The sequence below is a fragment of the Colossoma macropomum genome, unplaced genomic scaffold, assembly GCF_904425465.1.
Source record: "Colossoma macropomum unplaced genomic scaffold, Colossoma_macropomum, whole genome shotgun sequence".
NCBI lineage: Eukaryota > Metazoa > Chordata > Actinopteri > Characiformes > Serrasalmidae > Colossoma > Colossoma macropomum.
Window position 1 is genome coordinate 25,652,676 of NW_023494800.1, and position 19,053 is coordinate 25,671,728.

General features: G+C 40.1%; 1 protein-coding gene across 1 annotated transcript; it reads right to left on the reverse strand.

Moving 5' to 3' along the window:
- Positions 1 to 1,126: 1,126 nt before the first annotated feature.
- kif4 (kinesin family member 4) lies at positions 1,127 to 18,826 on the reverse strand. Its single transcript, XM_036589012.1, has 31 exons — positions 18,601 to 18,826; positions 17,435 to 17,558; positions 16,920 to 17,034; positions 16,135 to 16,325; positions 15,946 to 16,035; positions 15,357 to 15,523; positions 14,821 to 14,915; positions 14,246 to 14,365; positions 13,653 to 13,828; positions 13,512 to 13,573; positions 13,246 to 13,378; positions 11,071 to 11,129; positions 10,848 to 10,953; positions 9,690 to 9,818; positions 9,406 to 9,588; positions 8,232 to 8,335; positions 7,953 to 8,097; positions 7,593 to 7,703; positions 7,346 to 7,429; positions 7,017 to 7,130; positions 6,684 to 6,839; positions 5,123 to 5,220; positions 4,841 to 4,970; positions 3,808 to 3,978; positions 3,398 to 3,511; positions 3,182 to 3,259; positions 2,954 to 3,046; positions 2,369 to 2,533; positions 1,991 to 2,113; positions 1,759 to 1,875; positions 1,127 to 1,614 (listed from the first exon to the last, which is right to left on the reverse strand). The coding sequence occupies exons 2-31, from the start codon at positions 17,555 to 17,557 to the stop codon at positions 1,420 to 1,422; spliced, it is 3,747 nt and encodes a 1,248-aa protein (XP_036444905.1). The 5' UTR covers position 17,558; positions 18,601 to 18,826; the 3' UTR covers positions 1,127 to 1,419.
- Positions 18,827 to 19,053: the final 227 nt, after the last annotated feature.

The window sequence follows — 19,053 nt, forward strand, 5'->3', positions numbered from 1 at the left end:
AGCTTTCTGCTAACCTCTCAGCCTACTTTAGTCAGGGAGAATATACAGTTATAAAGAGGATATAAAGTGTAAACCAGTTAAATGGAGTCTGTTAGTATCAATTAGTGATGTTTAGCTGGCAGTTTGATGTGGTGAATTTTATGGGCACAGATTTGTGATTTAGAAGCAACAGTTGCAGGTCTTCTGAAGCTCTACACTTTCTTGATAGGTTTATCTTAGTTCGATTCCTGTTCTTTTAGCCTTAGTCGGCAGTAGTGACCACTGCAAAACTGCATGCTGTCCCAGAAACACCTGAGAGACCCTTCCACTCCCCAACAGAATGTTTTGGCCATAATTGTGAAACACAGTGGTCACATGAAAAAAAAGTGGATGTTACAAAACAGGCCATGACAACTTTCAGTAAACCAAAAAGTTGTATGGTGTGATCACTTCCCACACATTTCGTTTATTAAGTGTCAACTTTCTTTTTATATTCCATTAGCAACTAGGCATTTGCCCTTCTCAGGCAATGCTCAGGCCAGCTCATATTGATCCTGAAAGCAACATCTCACCCAACCATGATATAAATCCATCGCATGCCTGGTTTAGTGGCTCATTGCCATTCATTTATTCAGGAGAGAAAAGCAATCATAGCTAGTCTCAGAACTTGTTTGAATATTATGCACATGGTCAGCATTCCTAAACGCTCCTCACCTGCTTTGGTACTATAGATAAATAAAGTAATGAAACTTCAGGAGTTCAAGTTATTTGCATTTATCAGTCCCCTGACTGTTCTCTGAAGATTCAATTCTGATTTGAACTATAAAATGTTGCATTTTCTGCAAGTCTTCTTGCTTTAGACTGTACAGAAACAAAATGTAAACCAATGCGTCATATAAGTCAGAGCTCAGTCATCCATTGTAGTAAGCAACATTAAAGTCTAAATATTCAGGTATCTCCCCATAAGTACATGAAACACATCATACATCATCTGAATGCCCCTTGAAACATCCTGCATTTAATACTTTAAGTGCACCCCATAAATTTTCATAGCTTAAATCACTGTTTTGAGAATGTCTCTACCAGCAATCACAAAGCCCAAAATGAAAATGCTCAGCAAAAGAACCTTAAAACATCCATTTATTGAAGTCTATTTTTCACAGAAATTGCATCTAAAAAGGTACATTTGTAAAAGACTGATGGTCTGCTTCCATACTGTTAAAAGTCCATAAAAGGCTCTATGATCAGTCTAACTCATCAAACCAGTAGTGCATAAGCAACCATTATTTGCCACAGTACGACAGTGGTGGACAGAACCTAAACTTTTACAGAGCTATATTAAAAAAAGACACTGACAAAGAAGTGAAAAGACAAATAAAGAGAGACAAAACAGACATAAAAAAGGACAGTTAGCAGGTTTGGTTACCTGCCTCTGCTACCTCAAGATTCCTCACGAACAGGAGTACAGCCAGAGAAAAAGCTGTTCTTGAAATTGTTCAGTCCTCGTTTGTTCTTCCTCAGAAAGCTTGGCATACTCGTCTCTTCAAATTCCTCACTGTCACTATCAAAATCAGCAGGAACTGGTTTCTTCTCGAGCTTTAAAACCGAGGATAGTTGGCCCATGTCTCCCATTTCCTAATAGCAATAACACAGGGAAGAAAAACAAATGACAGTGTCATTATGGTCGATTTGTAAAGAGTGGCCATCGCTTTACGCGTTCCATCTGGCTAACAACATCCTTATAACAAAGGGAGGAGGGGAGGGGAAAAAAAGTTTTACATTTTTAGTTGGCGGAACGCAAGGAGGCCTGAAGAAGGTGGCATCTCGAGGGCTTACAGCAGTGGGGTCTTCCGGAACAGAAACAGAGTCCTTTGACGCATTTATTTCAGTCATATCCTGAAGTAAAAAAAAAAAAAGGGGGGAAACAAACAAACAAACAACTGATTATGTAAGGCCTTTGGGTAGTAACACAGTAGCCAAATATGAATATAGAACCCCCATTCTTTCTCACCGCATTAGCACGGTTCTCCATGTTGCGGCACTTCTCGTGGTCACAAAGACAGTTCTCACCACAGGTCATTCTTCCCTTCCGACAGCGGCACAGTTTATTGACACAGCGGCCCTTACATGCACACTACAGAGAACACAAAAAGAAAGGCATGTTGAATGAGCTGATGTGGCTGTTGACAGAAAAACTTTAGACTGAAGCAGACGAGTAACCTTTAATAAAGGAGTGCTGTTTTTATTAACCACAACAGTGTAAATTTTTAAAACAATTCCAGCCTGAGCAGGTAAAGGGGGTGTCTTGAAAGGAGAGAAAGTAGGGAGAGAGAGTTTCAGCTCCTAAAGTTAATATTTATCTCCAAAATCAATGACCACAATGTCTCACCCCAGTCATTTTAGATTTCCTGGGGCCTCGTCGGCTTTTCTCCTTCTTTTCTGGGAGCCACTCTTCCTCCTCCCTCTCAGACTCCGATGGGGACACCAGCTCATCTAGGTCAATGATGGGCTCCTGCAGAGGTGCCCGGGCTGTGGAGTAGCTTTTGGCCTTGGGCTTTGAGAAGACAAACAGTGACAATTATACAATAGGGTTCAACTACAGGACACAAGAACGTGTTCACCTTGACCAACGTTTTTATTTTAAACTTACAAACCTAGCCTGAATTGTATGTAATTTTTTTTTGAACAATTTATTTTTTCCTGCAATCTTTCACCAAAATGTAATGACTCGTCACCTCTAAACTATCTTCCGATTACGTCACTGTGTACTACCAGGAAACTATATAACATTTACCAATGAAATATGTAACATGTACATACTTTGGATCTAGGACAGAGAAATACTGGGTTAGTCAACTATATACAACAGCTGTGTATCTTGCCAATCTGTGGAAAGTTTTCAAACACAGCCGTCCTCATAAATGGGTAGCTCTGAAACAGACATATGAAACATTTTACAAAATTGAAGACTCACCTTAGGAGGGATATATTCAAATGACGTGTCAGGAGATTCAGACACAGCTGGAACTACTTTCTTAGCGCTAGTCAGCTGAGCCAGAAGTAATTTCTGTTGATATAAAGTCAAAACAAAATAACCCCTATTAAATCCTGAAGTAGTGGTTACTGCCTGGTAAATGACATTTGTGAACCATAAAGAAAACCAAATGTTATCCATTTGAATTTACTTAATGCCAGATTTTACCTGCTTGTATTGTTCATTCTCTTCCATGAGTTTCTGGTTTTGTTCAGTGAGCTCCCGCATCTTCTCAATCTCTTCTTCCTGTTAAAATTTAATTTTTAGTCATGCTAAATGTTCTATATTACACTATATCCAAGACTCCACAGCACATCAGCCCAGGAACTGATCAGGTTAGGAATGAGAAAAGGGGGTTTCAAGAGCTACAGGCCATCATCCCACCTGGAATTTCATGCGCTGTAGCAGCTCTCTCTCCCTTTTAGACATCTCCTGCTCATTCTTTTCCTGCTCCTCTGCTATAGGCTTGTTCTGGAGCTGGCTGAGGAGATACAACACCTAGAGGGATGCAGCACCAAAGAAATCATTAGAAATACACACACCTAAACTTCAAACACTATGAAAAATGTGAAATAAAAAAGTGAAGGGGGAAAAAAAATAATAATAAAAAAAATAACTAACTACATACATTGCGTTTATATATATATTTTTTAAAGTAACCTCATATAACTCATATTAGCTCACTGGAGTTTATCAATAATATTTTTAAATTATTAAAAACCATCCCTAGAGATCAAGTAGTTAAAAAGTAAAACAAAACGGTTCCTGCAATGCTAGAATATGTAAAAGCTCACTTTCTCTTGGTGTCTCTGCTCTATTTCCACCAGATGGCTCTGATGCTCCATTTCCATGGTGGACATGAGCTTCCTCTCATCACACAGCACCTTCTGCAGGTCCACGTGGTTGGCTCGCTCCTGCTTCAGTTCACTCTCCAGCTTGGCATTTGCTGTTTTGGCAGTTACAACCTGCATTGTATATACTTTGTGTTAAAACAGTGTTTACAATACCAGAATAAAATAAATGAACAAACAAACAAACAAACAAACATACAAACAATACAAACAATACAAACAATACAAACAGCAAAATCACAACACCACTATAGAACAGGAATTTAGCACATCCACATAGTATGGGCCGGTATACTTAATTTCTGATGGATTCAGTATCTCATGATATATCACTTTAGAACTTTCTAGAAAATCTAATTCATCTTTACATGTTTTGGAAATATTAATGGAAATGTATAGTTGAGTTCTTGCAACAGAAGTATAAGAGAGACATCTACAGGTGTAATCAATGATCTGGCCTAATTTAAATGTTTAAGAAACCTATATTTGTAACTTAACAGTGGCCTATTACACTGGGACAACATTTCAATAAAAACCATAATCATTAACTTTCTTAAAACTGAAATGTGTGTAAAACAGTAAAAACAGATATACAGATAAACCTATGGCCTGAGACCTGGCTATGAGATCACGGCGCTGTCTAATGCAGGTGACCAAGTGAGGCCGCACTGCAGGCAGACAAGAGGAAACTGAGGCATAGCTAGTGATCTGTTGTCCATGCTAGGCTAAAGGCGCATCCCAGTTGCTCCTTTATACATTATCCTCCAAGAAATACGGTGCGGTATGCATGCTGCATCATCTGTGCTTACTTGTTGCGTTCCAATTAAAAGGTTCTGATAAAGCTCATACCTTAGGAAGAAATTAAATCTGTATACCACCTGCTACCACATACAAAACTACTAACAACTTAGGAATAAGATAGTGACAGATCAAGTCACTGAAAACAGATGTGCCAACACCTGGAGTCGGTTCTCACCTCAGACATGAGGATTTTCAAAGCGCTCTTTGCCTCCACAATGGTGGTGATCGAGTCCCAGCGCTGTTTCATGCGTCCCTCATTATCAGCATCCAGAACCTTCTGCTGCAGGTCAGCTATCTGAGCACTCCTGGGTATGACAGAGTGAGAGAGAGATGAGCCAAATTAAAACCAAAAATGTAGTACAGAAACACTCCCAAATCACTGTAACAGGAGAGCAAAAGCCAAGAGAGTTAGTATAAGCTTTAGTTTAACAGAGGCTAGTTTACGTAAGTGGCTGACCTGAGTCCCATCTCAGTCTCCAGGTTCTCCACTTGTTTACTGATGGAAGCCTCCAGATCCCCCTTGCCCTCCAGCTCTGAGATGGTGAGGGTACGACGCTTTAAGAAACAGCAAAACAAAAATCAGGTCGCGCACCAAATTTAATGTATGACAGACAAGAAATCAAAACCATGTGAGCCATGGTGGATATGAAACAAAAATCACATTACAGAAATTGTACCACCACAATCAGTAGAGACTGTGCCACTACAAACAGTAGCATTGCAAAAAATGAATAACATTCAAGTATTAATGTGAACAAATTGACTTAATTGTGGCCTGTAAACATGAGGTAACAATTTTTGGCAAAATTCTGACAAACTATGAGCTAAATTGCTACCATGGTATAAAAGCCACTTTGTTTAAGCCTTCTCACTGTTTTGAGCTACAGAAAGTAATAAGCAATGGTTAAAAAATAAGTGATAAATATGTATCTCAACAGTTACAGCTCTTCAAGCTGCAGAATCATTTAAGCCATTTACCATTTTAACACGCTAGTCTACTGGACAAGCTATATGAAAACAGGTCTCAAGACGAATGGATGGCATTTTTTTCCGTGTGAAAACCGTTTGCAAAGTAAGTTGTATTTTACAGGATTAATCAGCCGTACGCAGCTAGCCAGCTAGCTAACTAGCTAAGGTATGTAATGCTGTGACAGGACATGCTCCTTAACGTTCAATAGTTTTTTTGAAGTGATAAATACTTCTTATAACCAGAAACCGATAAGGTTTAGGATATTCTTGCAACTAATGTTAGTAATGTAACACACTAAGCTTTAGTGGTCTTTATAAAAGGTAATGTTAGCTCTGACAAGTCACTTACAGTACAATCTGCATGTCTTTAGGGAGTATTTTGGTTTATCAAAACACTGGAGAGAAAGCTACCATTTTCTGTTTTGATGCTTCAGAATCAACACCAGCATGTTTTCAAGTCAGACTAGCATACATTGCATGTGACTACTTTATCCTTTCTTTTTCAACTTTCAGCCCTAATTGTTCTTTTTTCTTTTGCTAACAGCTCACATAAGGACAACACTAAGTGAACTGCTGCCCTCTGGAGGTTAAGTTGTTAACTTACACTACATGTCAACACCTGAAATGTTTTTACTTCATTGTGGACGTTGTCAATAATGTTAAATAACTGTTGCACGTCAGCATTTGTTTTCTATTCTATTCACATAAAGTAAATTAAGGGAGATCCCTATAAAAGCTAGCATTATAGTGCATAGGAGAGAGAAATAACACAGGCAGTTTCTTAACAAACCTCTTTCTCTCCCTCTCTCTGAAACTGACTACTGGTGTGCGAGCTAACACACTTCTTTAACGTGAACCCCAGCCACCCTCCAGTTTTTAAGCTGTTTAAAGCAGTCTTGAAATGCAGCCCACCTAGAGCAATCTAGCATTTGGTACACCAGTTACTGTTTCTGGTCTACTGATGGACCAATAAGGTACCTCATGGGCCAATATATGAACATTAAACAAAAAAACGTTTGAGCTGACAGCTGGCAGATGGGAGTGTTTACCCGGACTTTAGCCGCAGGTCGCTCTCCAGACTCCATCTGCTGGCGGAGCTGTGAAATCTCCTGAGCCAGGATCTTCCTATCCTCAAGCAGGTCTTGCAGGTGCCGGCGGGCCTCCTCTGTACTGACCAGTACCTCCACTTCGTTCAGCAGCCATGCCTAACAGAAGGAGGCCAGAAGTTTGAACTTTCATGTGCATTCTGAAGTCACATGCATAACTCTGTTAAGACAAACATGTAATTCTAGATACAACTATAGCAACATGCTTGAGTTTAATTTTGCTATCAGTAAATGTCAAGCATATAGAGCATACACATGTTTAGAAGTTTGGTGTACCTTGACTCTGCTTGCCACACCCTCCATGCCACGGTTCTGGACATCTTTACGCTTTTCAGCTACCTCACTTCTCTTCTGCAGAGCATCTTTCAGACGTTTGTTGGCTGCAGCAGCCTGTGAACATGCAAATTAACTGATCAGCTCAAAGAAACAGTTTCCAGTCAACTGCTGGCATAAGTGTCTTTCAAAAACTGTACAGTTTACTTTGTTTCTGAATATAATTTTCCCGAAAGACTATAGTTTTTGTTAAGTTTAAATGTTAATCTCTTTATTCACCTAAAGACTGTATATGTGAAGAAAACTCAAAAGTCCCTTTGAGACGAAGTTACCTCCTCAGTTTTGCGGCGTAACACATTTGCCTGTTTCTGGAAATCTCTTTCCAGCTTCAGCATCTCGTATTGCCGCTTACGATCCTGCCGAGAGAAAAAAAAATCTGGATTGGAAATAGGATACAAAGCAAATAAACTAATCAAAATTTTACATTCCAGACAAACTTATCAGTCTGCCTGAAACAATCATGCGAAATCCAATCAAAACACAGAACTGCTACTTTGGCTGCTGTTTAAAAATTCCCACCTTCTCTTTGAGCTGCATGACCTCTTTATCCTTCTTCTGCTTCCACACACGGAACTTCTCAGAGTCTTCCTTCATCTGCCTCATAAGCTGCACCCGCTGGGCCTTCATTGCCTACACATTTACAAAAGTACACCATATTACTGTGTTTAACCTTAAGAAAGAAAGCAGAAAGACTAAAGTCTGGCACTGCAGTATTTAGCTAGACCTGTCAGTGCTAAAAGGATCTGAGCATAATGGCTATTACAGGACTTAAGCAATTCAAGTAAACCAAGAATCTTTTTGGTTTGCCCATCAATGCATGTATTCTAGAAAATTATACAAGGCCTTGTTACTGTGTGGGCTGCTAAACTGCAAACATACCTGAATCTCCTGGTTGAGCTTAGCTACGCTCCGCAGTGAGGACTCCTTTAGCTTGAGCAGCTTGGACTGATCCTGCAGCTTCTTCTTCAGCTCTGTAATCTGCCCCTCTAGCTCCTGCAACCTCTTCCTGCGTTGCTCACTCAATCTGCATAGACACAGAGAAATGTGGGAAGAGGGGGCGGAGGGCGGACAACCACAAAGCAAGGGACAGGAAAATTTGTCATTACACAAGCTAACTGCAGCATGCAGTTTAGGTAATACATGCTTTGGACAGCTTACTTTGCCTGATTGGTATCTTTCTTAGCAGAGTGCAGTGCCAGGATCAGTTCTTCCTTCTCTTTCTGCAAGGATCCAACCGCAGTCTGCAGGCTTTTTATGTTTTCCTAGGGGTGTGAGGATGTATACTTTCAGGCAACAGTACCAACATATCACAGTGATGACAACGGAAAACTCATCCATTTCTACAACAGGAATAGTGCTACAACAGGAAGAGTACTGGTAACAGACCTCTGATGTTGTGCATCATTTTGTAATCAGAACCATGCCCAAATAAAGAACTTTTCTATGGGAAAAATGAAGTGTTCTTAAAAAAAAAAAATACATAAATAAATAAAAATACATACAAAATTCACTACACATAGTGACAAATCATGTCCTAAATCTGTCTTTTCCCTTGAATGTGACTGGAGCCTCTGAATTACAAGGCTAAACTGTTGAAACTGTTGTGGAACAAACAAATAATTGTAACCAAAGGAAACCTTCAAAACAGATTTCAAAAATATTGGCACCACTTTAAATATCTGGAGAATAACAGCAACGAGTCACTTTCTGTAATACTTCATAAGGTTGGAGAACACTTGTTAAGGGATCATGGACCATTCCTGCATGCAAAACAGTTCCATTTCTTTGAAATTCTTGAATCTTTGCTTGTGGACTGCCCTCTTCAATACAGGTACGAACCTTTTGGTTTGACCTCTTTGTCACTGTCGCAGAACTCAGATTTTGTGTTCCTGCAACCATTTTTTTGTGGAATTTTTGATGTGTTAGGGGTCATTATATTGCTAAAAGGTCCACCCACAAGTTTCAGCCCTCTACAGAGCTAAACAGACTTTTGGCTAAAATCTCTTGGTATTTAGCAGACTTCATCATCCCACTTAATTTCACTAGCAGCAAAACAGCCCCAAAGCATCAGTGATCTACTCGCAGATTTGAAAGTAGGCATCGGCTGCTTCTCACTGTATGCACCAAACCTGACGATGGTGTTAATGACCAAAGGTAGATGACAAAGCCGTTTACATGGGACTAGAGGAGACTAGAGGCAATTAAAAAAAATATATATGATTGCTTGTGCCCAGTTTTTTAATGGGTGCCAATAATTTTGAGGTTGGGGCAGTTTATACTTAGCTTACTGCTTAAATCTGATGTTGACAACACAAGCTACCAGTCTCCCTACCTGATGTTCTGTTTGTATGGGTTCCAAGTGACTGTCATTCTGGCACATTTTCTTAACAAAGGCCTCCTTCAGCGCGAGGACCTTATTGAGCTCAATCAGCTCTTTGGACAGCTGAGCTTGCCGCAGAGCATGCTGGGTAGTGTAGGCCTCAGGAGAGTCTTTTTGTGCATCAGCACTGCTGGTCTAAAAGAGAAGTTAAAGTCTCAGATACAAAATCATCATGCATACCATTAAATACTGTACCGACAATATGAATCCCTGTATTGAAAGAATGCAACAGGTACCAGGGGTGAGGCACTGGCGGGACTGCCACTCGCTGTGTCTGTAGAGTTTCCTTCGCCGTCAACATCCAGAGATGTAGAATTGCCTGACGCCATGGCATCTATGGTGGCTGCAATCCCTGCACTCTCATTCTACAAAGAAAAATTGATCTGACAACCTCAAAAGGTAAAAATCTCAGCATACACCCAGTAAAAAAAAGTTGTCAAGAAACAATACATGATTTACAGAGCTTATATACCACAAGCCAAAAATATGTGAACACCCTTTCTAATTAGAGGGTTTGGCAGTTTCATCCACACCCAGTGCTAACAGATTCATGAAATCAAGCATACAGCTGTGCGATCACCGTAGACAAGGATTGGCAGTAGATTGGGTCATAAGTTCTTAGTTAGTTTGCTACCCAAATTCTTTTTGTTTCTGCTAATTACCTCATTTTCTTATTTTTCATCTATTCTACTGATAAATAAAAGGTAGTTTACGTTTTAACATGTTCTTCTAATGCAATAAGTTAGGCATGGATACATTTTTATTTGGACACATTTTTGTTAAAAACATGTTTGATATACTAACCATGATTGTGTTGTGTGTTCAGATTCACCAGTTTGCTCATATTTGGTGCCCCAGTGGTACAATCAGATGCCATGGAACTCTACCTGCATGATTGCATAAAGTCTACCGTACAGTCTGGGAAGAGGGATAATGGTCTGGGACTATTTCATGGTTGGAACTGGATAAGTCTGGATAAATTTTGGTGCAGAATAATTTGACTGGCCTGCACAGAGCACTGACCTCAACCCCATCAAACTTTGGGATAATTGGAACGCAGACTGCGAGCCAGGCCTCATCATTCAACATCAGTGCCCTGAGACTGAATGAAAGCAAATCTCCAGTCATTTCCAAAATCTAGTGGAAAACCTTCACTGAACAGCAGAGGCTGTTACAGCAGCAAATAGGGGAATGTCTTTATAGTAAGGCCCCCGGTTTTGCAATTAGATAGCAAGACACATGAATGTGATTGGGTTTGGGTGTCCATACACTGAGTCTTTCACAAGAGAAGACAAACAGATTCAAGCAAAATTCATGCTGAACAATAAGCAGAATATACATGAACTGGCCCTTAACATTACTTTGTGCATTTTTCAAGACCTAGTGGCCCTTACTTGTAACTCCAGGATGAGGTGCTGAAGGTTGCGGATAACCTCCACATTCTCCTTCAGCTCTTGATCTTCAAGTGTCTCCACCATCTTCTGTAGGTCCACTTTACACCTGAAACAGATAAAGAAACCACTGAGCACATCCATGTCAATCACGTGCCATCGTCTGGATTTTATATATCATCAAGTAGCAACACACCCTATCATCAGCAAAAGACATCAAACTTACGCAGCATGCTGCCTCAGTTCTTCTAGTTTACTCTGAAGTTTCTCGTTGGTTTGCTCTGTCTAAAGGGACGATCAACAGAAATTGATTAACTCCACAATCAGAGAGCAATGGAATTCCATTAGGTTTCCATAATCTTTCATGAGGGGGGGAAAACAAGTTAGCCAGCTCAGTGTTGCTCGCCTTGGAAATGTACCTCCATGAATTTGGGGGGGGCTGAGCTTCTGAAGGAGCACTGAAGCGTGGGAATGTATTTGTTTTGCTGTTGAGTTTAATTTAACACTTGTTCTCCAGAATCATATACCGCACCTTTAAAGGAGTGTGTCTTTGGCAAGACAAATGACTTATATTGTATTTGGATAGGATTAATTGTACATGGTGAGAAGAGGGAATGTACTTATTATGCTACTGATGTTTCAGTGACTTTGGTCCTGTCCAAATACACAACAGGGCTGCAAATTTTTTTTGGGTTGTGTAAACAAATCTAACCTCTCTTTAAACTCCTCTTCAAACAAATAGCAAAATACAAAATTACAAAAGCACCGCTTACTACTCTGCAAATAACGAGAAATGAAATACTAACAACTACTTATCAGCACTGCAAGCACATTTTTTGTGCACTGAGGGGCTGAGTAACTTGTCAGGATTACTGCAACAGCTTTTTCTATAAAGGCTACAGAATCAAATAAATTTTTTTTCATATAGGCACACAAGAACAAATACATATTCTTATTTCATTTTACTTTCTTGTTTAGTTATTACATGTTGTGGCGTCAGACATGTCAGGTTGTATTTAGTTTGAAAATATTGTTCTTGCTTTTGGTTGAATGTAGTTAGGTGTGTTTTAATTTGGTCCAAGACACTTATTTTGAAGGACTCTGGGGGGTATATATGGTAGCAAGCTTTAGTAGCCCAGCTGACTAGCAGCAAAACAGTAGAGCCTGAGCTAGCCTGTGTGCTGCGTGTTTTCCCTTTTGCTGTATTTTAAGGTCTCCGAGTGTGTGTTGTAGTTGTATCCATTTGGCCACATGGTTAAGTTACACATCTCCTGCGTGGAAGAGCAAGCTCAGTCACAGTGCAGAGAAGCAGGCTTGTAACAGTTTGTGCAGGTAGTGTAATGTGCCACAAATCTTTGCATCTGCAACTATTCAAAATCAATACTGTGTTTCTGAGAACCAATACAGTATTACAAAACATATCGCGATACTCAAGTGTACTGATATCCCCTGCCCCGCACCAAAAAAAAAACAAAAAAAAACAACCCAACTCCTACAGAGATGATAATCTGGGCTGGGTTTCCAAAAAAAAATAAAAATTAAAAAAATGAAAAAATTAAAAAACCATAGTATATAAAATCATAAAATTAAAAAAAGGTTTAAAATTGTGAAAACATAAACGTTCTCTGCTCTGAAACACGTGTCTGCTAAAAGTCGACTTCAGATTTGTGCTCTCCAGAAAGTTCCTGCTGCACCATTTAAGGTGGTATGAGAAAATTCGATTAAGTTGGTGAACAGGAAGCAGACTTCGACTTCATGGTAATGTTAGCAGATCTATTAGCTCGCTAGGTTGAGCAGCTAAGCCTCTCTTGGATTGAAATGAAGCTGCTATCAGAGTTCCAGCTGACACAAACACATAGAAGAATTCCCTCTTGTCCAATTCGTAGCCAGAGGACACTGACCTACCCGAGAATCAACCTTGCACCTCAGTCTGTGACAGAATGGTCTTTTTTTCTCCCTTTATGCAAATTTGCAACAGGTATCACTGAGTGAGCACAACCTAGCCAGGTAAAGTTAGGCTGGAAGAAACACTGACGCTTATGTGTTGTGTTTTATGTTATCATGTTAGTCATAACGTCATAACGGGGGTCATGCTAAGTATGGCTCCAGTGCATCATCAAGCCATGATTTCAGGCTCGCCCTAAAAATCCTGAACACAAAAACGATGAAAAACAGTTTAACTAACTCTACAATTAAGTACTACAAATCTCTGAATCTATTTTACCCGGACTTTAAGATAATCTTAACACTAAGATGCTTTTGGGAAACCCAGTCCTGGACATTCCAATAAATTAATGATGACATTGTGCACTTTAACAGAGCCAAAACATTAAACGTCTGTATGTCCATGTCCACATATTTACGGACTACATTATATCCAGAACTAGATTAATGTACCTACCATAATGATCCTTTCAAACATGAGGGCAGTCTGTCCTACAGCCTCACCGAGTTCTCGACTCAGTTTGTTGTTTTCCTCCTGCAGACAGCGGTTTTGCTCCAAAATCTTAGACACATTCTCAGCTGGCTCAGACCTTAAGCAAAAACAGGTTAACATTAGGGGCTTCATTCTGAAGGAGCTTTACAATGCTGAATATAGGCTTTATGTCTACAGTGTATGTATACAACTGTCCTTCTTAGAGAGATATCAGCAAAACAGTCTCCTACCCTGAAAGAACAGGAGCTACTCCTCCACGGGCATGCAGCAACATCACCTGAAGCTCTTGAACCTGCCAAACATAGCGGAGCATTTAGTTACCAACAACAAGTAACACTCAGAGCACTGGTCCATTTGGCAAGCACTGATACCTGCTGCTTAAGCCGTTTCATCTCAGCAGCCTGCGGATCTATGTTTAGAACAGGCTTGTTCTTGATTTTACGGGCACGGTCTGCATAGCGCAACGTGTTGATGGTCTCCTCAATGTTGGAGTCAGCAGGACTGATGCATGCAATCATTAAGGTGTGGCTGTTCCCTCCCAAGGAGTCTGTAAAGAGGCAAGAAAAAAAAAAAGACGCAAATTAGTTGAAGTTTTACTTCACCCTAGGACATCAAGAAGAATCATGATGCATATTATGACAAATCTCAGCAAGTAGAAATGGTATATCTGTATGACGGTATCAGGTCAATACCAGCAGAAAATCCTGAAATAGCATTCATTCATATTGTGTGATGTAAGCTGTGTATTCCTACCTGTACAGTAGAGTGTTTGAGTAGTCTGAGCATGACAGTCTACTTTCAAGTGCTTCAATTAAAAATTCTTCATTTTATAGCTTAGCAATACAAAAAAATTATCTGATCAGTGTCAGCTGATACCCAAGGTATCAAGTATTGTTATCAGAAAAGAATAAGTGGTATTGTGCCATCTTTCTCAAGAAGTTTTAAGCGCTCAGAATATGCTTACCCTGTAGCAGGCGGGTCAATTTGGAGTCTCTGTAAGGCACAAAGGTACCCTTCTTGCTCTCATCACCAAGGGCACTGATCACATTTCCCAGTGACAACAGGCCTCTGTTGATGCTGATACCTGGGAAAGAAAATAAGAGACAAATTTTTGGGATCCGCAATAAACCACCTGGCTCAGCAACAAATTGTTGTGCGCGCCCAGCACAAACACTCACACAGTGTGAACAGTTCAGCAGCGTGGGTTTGCAACAGACACTCATGCTCTGTATGTATTCAGGAACTGGAGGTGAGGCTATGGAGTGACTACAATTCCTTCTTTGAAAAATCATGAAAATAGATTTTTTTTTGTTCTCCTTTCTGCACAAATTAGCTACAAAAACTACAGCAAGTTTCTGAAGCACCAGTTTGGCTCTCCTGGCAAAACACCCATGTAGTGTCATCTGCGACCACTCATGTAGTGTGCACATGGCTACGTCAAACAGGTCTCAGGTGATACATGTGTAAGGATTCTTATTTTTTGAATATTGTGTAGTGTCCACTAGGCATCATTTACTCAGCCAGGTAAATAACTCTCACCCTCTTTGAGCCGATCTCCTTCTGCCTTGGTTTTCTTCTGTCTCTCAGATCCAGCGAGATCTACCAAGTGCAGCTTGGAGACCACTACATCACTCCTAAGAAAAACAACAGGCCCATGTTTTTCAAAATAAAGTTGTTTACTCTGGGTAAATTTTTCAACATTTAGCTTAACGCTCATCAAAGTGTCTTCCTTGGTAGGATTTGCCAACTTCCAAACTACTGTTTGAATATTTTGAGCCCAAAGGGGGCTGAAATAGCTGAATGATTGGAGTGCTGATGAATGCTGACATCACAACAAGAAGAGTAAAGAAACAAACAATGACATTACTCCCAACGCTGCACTTTTGTCAGCTGTACTTTCTGTTTTGCAGTTTATGCAAGGAAACATGGCAAGCTCTAAAATTCTATTATTGTCTATTTATTGTATTACAGCAAACCGAAAAACATGCTAATGTGTTTATAAAAAAAAAAAAAAAAAAGACAGGGTTAACGACCTTATGAGTGAGCACAGCATCTAACTGATGTCATTCACTTACTTGTCACCTCCACGACGCTGCTCCAAGTTAACTGTGAAGATGGCGTGGGAGCGGGATGAGGCTGCATTCATGGCTGTGGAGCCCACAGTACGGGCAGAGTTTCCCAGCTCCAGACAGCCCACCATCTCCTGAGCAGTGAAAACCTCCTTTTCTGTGAGGCCTACAATCTGAAACACCAAAAAGGAATCTTACTTAATCTTATTCCATCGCCACCTTGAGGTAATTTGTTCGGTTTACAATTTGATTCAAATGCAAGTATGGCCCATACATTATTTTCATAAGTCTTTCAAGAAAAGCTATGTAATTCTTTTAAATATTAATTCCTGGAGGCTGGCAGCAGCATCTGCTAGAGCCCAACCTATATACTGTGTGGTCGATAACATCAGCCTATGCTGAGGACCCTCAGTTTTATGCACATTGCCGAAAACAACATTTAAGTGATAAGCACTGTTTAAAACTACTGGAATATAATCTGAAACCTAAAATATAATTACAAAATTATATCAGCCGATATTATTGGTTATTTGAATTTTTATCCCCTATGCATCATCTGCCACAAAATTCAGGCCCTGGCAATTTCACTACTCACTTTAATGCCATCCTTTGGGTCTTCCCTGATGCTAATAACCGGTTTTTCCTTTGAGGTACAGAGAAGATCCAAAATCTCTTCATTGTAAATCTAGGAATAACAACCACAGTGACAAAAAAGGTTTGTTGATTACACAATGCTTCACAGTGAAAAACCGAAGAAATTTTGAAAGGTTTTACAAAAAGGTACCTCAAGATAAGAAACATTTATTATAAATTCACTGTCTGTCCTCTTGGTTTTCTCCTGAAAGATTCTCTTGATCACTCTAGGGATGACCCCAACGACAGGCTCATTCTCCTGCGCTGAAGTGTAGGTGCCACCCATGGAGAAAGTCTTTCCAGAGCCTGTTTGGCCATAGGCCAGCACCGTGGCATTATAACCTAGGGTGGTGAATCATATTCAACATTAGAGGATTCTTTCTCCAACTAATAAAGAGGCAAAATTTACACCAGAATTCACACCAGACATGACACACAAGAAAAGCCTAAGTAAAGTGCAAGCAACCAACCATTCAATCTAGCCTGAATACGATTCAGATCCATCACATAGCTGCTCTTTTCTTTTAATCATTTCTAATTTTCTTTAAAATGGCACAAACAGGTCCTTTTATGGCAACAAAAATTTTTCGCTGTTGGTGTCACACAAAGACTTAATTATGATCATGACAGTACAGTTGTTGCAATAGTGGTTCAGTAACAAGTTTGTAGGCATGAGTTTTACAGTTCATAATTCTATACAAAGTGGAGAGAGTTATCTGAATGGATCTCAGTGGAGTTTACCATCATGTGTCATGTTAGAAAAGGAAACAAAAAGAGTTGTGTTCTGATGGATGCATCCAGTGTGTACTGAAACATTGATTTCTGCCTCCATACAGAACAAAAAAAATGCTTTTACTTCTGTAATGTAAACACAGCTTTAAAAATGCTTTTCGTGCGATTCTACTGGCGACCAGGACTAAATGTATTTGTGCACACCTTTGAAAAGCCCAGACAATAAAGGAGAGACGGCTGTGTTAAACACCTCCTCCTGCTCTGTTGTGGGATCGAATACATAGTCATATGTAAAGGCTTTATCGTTGCCCACCACCACCTGGGAAGAGGAAAAAAATTCAATCTAAATAAAAACAACAGCAGAAGAAAGCACAAAATAAAATAAACAGGGATGCATGGAAATGGGAATCGCAGGCTGATGATGATACTCGATATTTTTCCATGTACACCTGTCGATACTGATATATCAACATTATAAAATGTAGAAATTGGGTTTACGTCTACCTGGATTAGCCTTTCAGAGAAGTATACCATTTTAGTGTTACACACGCAGTAAAATGAATAAAATGAGTACAATAAATAAAGCTTCAAATATTGGTTTGAAACATCGGTCAAATCTACACATCTATCCAATGACAATCTTTTTAAGCGATTATCTGTCAATATCAATAGAATTCAGACCTCATTGTGCATCCCTAAAAAATAAATCCAATACTGACCTGCGGTTCCCCGGGAACAAAGGTGAGGCAGCACTGACATCCCTCGCTGATTTCTTTGGGAACCAGTGGACGGCACCGAAGAGCAACCCTGACTGGAATGGCTTTGTCGTCCTCCTTCGTCATGCTTGAACCAGTGGAAACAATCAAAAATTCAACCAAGATCCGTACAACACTACTGCCATGTCCTAACGCTACATTTTTGCAGTTATTTGTGAGACAGATTTTATTTATTTCAGTTAAACGCTGAGCAACAAGAGGCTCGTGCAGATGGATATGTAGGTTATCTTACAACCGAGTAACATTAATATGTTAACGTCGTCGTCTCTTCGGACCAGTTCACTAAACTGTCCCTGTTATGGACAGACACCCTGCCCCCATGGATACGCTTCATCAGAAAGATCTGAATGGATTGGTTTTAATGGAGAGCACAGTTCTGTGCCCTATGTTCATCCAGAGACAGGGGCGTTAGCTACATTAGCTTAGCTAACCTAACTAACTTATCTAACTCTTGGCGATGGCCAGATTCCCCACAATATCCGACAACGATAAAGATAGAAGTAAAATCAACCGATGCTATGGGTGTCTCCGACTAAACAAACGGGTAACAGTTAAGGGATTAATCTTTTCCTGAAAATACCTTTCTGCAGTTATGCAGCGACGTTACAACTTAACGTTACCACAACGACAACAGGAGCCGTTACGGTATCATGGCATAAAACTCGACCGAATAACGCAGACATTTAGTTACTTACTGAGATATTTAAACTTGGTAAAAGCTACTGAGCTCACTACAACAGCGATGCTCACCAATTACCTACAGACCGCTGACGAGGCTGCCGTTGGCTTCCTATTCGCCAGCTTCTTGTTCGAATTTTCCCATACCACCTTAAATGGATTTGACTGCTGCACCATTTAAGGTGGAACGGGAAAATTCAAACAAGAAGCTGACTTCGAAGACCGCTGTATGCATGTAGCTACGTTAGCTAGCAAACTAACTTCCTAAACGTTTACGCACTAAGTCCTCGGCATACAGTCTCTCAGGGAGAAATACAAACACTACTATGCGGTTTTACATAAGGATATCACGTTATATTACGCAAGCATTGCTTTTCGCCAACTCGCATGAAGCTAGCAGCGCTGCCCGTTAGCTGTTACTGTTAAATTACCTGGTTTCAGACGCGGCGGACTGGCTCCACGCTTCTCAACAAACTTTTTTTTGTCTTCGGCGGTCCAGCGACACATAAAACAGGTTTCAACAAAGATATAAATGCAGTTTATTCAATCTAAACAACAAAAAAACATATTTTCGCCTGCTGTCACCGAATGTAGTAACTCCGAAGATAGAAGTTTTTCTCCCGTTGCAGCGCTTCCTTCTTTCTCTACCCGCCACTTTCAAATCTTCAGCTCCACCTACCACTGTCATCGTCATCATCATCTCCGCTCTGTCGCCCCCTGCCGGTGGACTCGGCCACAAACCTTGACAAAATAAGAGTTTCGTGTGAAAATGCTGCAGATCAATTAGAACAAATCATTTCTTGCGGCGAGATAAGAGATACATTTCAGTGTCCATTACTGGCCAGATGGACAGCAAGTACGGAGCCAGATTTGTTGTGTATGAC

Coding starts and splice junctions, on each gene's coding strand:
- kif4 (XM_036589012.1), bottom strand. CDS start 17,557: ATGACGAAGGAGGACGACAAAGCCATTCCAGTCAGGGTTGCTCTTCGG. Junction 5,221..6,683: donor GACCTGCGGCTAAAGTCCGG/GTAAACACTCCC, acceptor TGTTTCTTAAAG/CGTCGTACCCTCACCATCTC. Junction 3,512..3,807: donor AGCAGAGACACCAAGAGAAA/GTGAGCTTTTAC, acceptor GCATCCCTCTAG/GTGTTGTATCTCCTCAGCCA.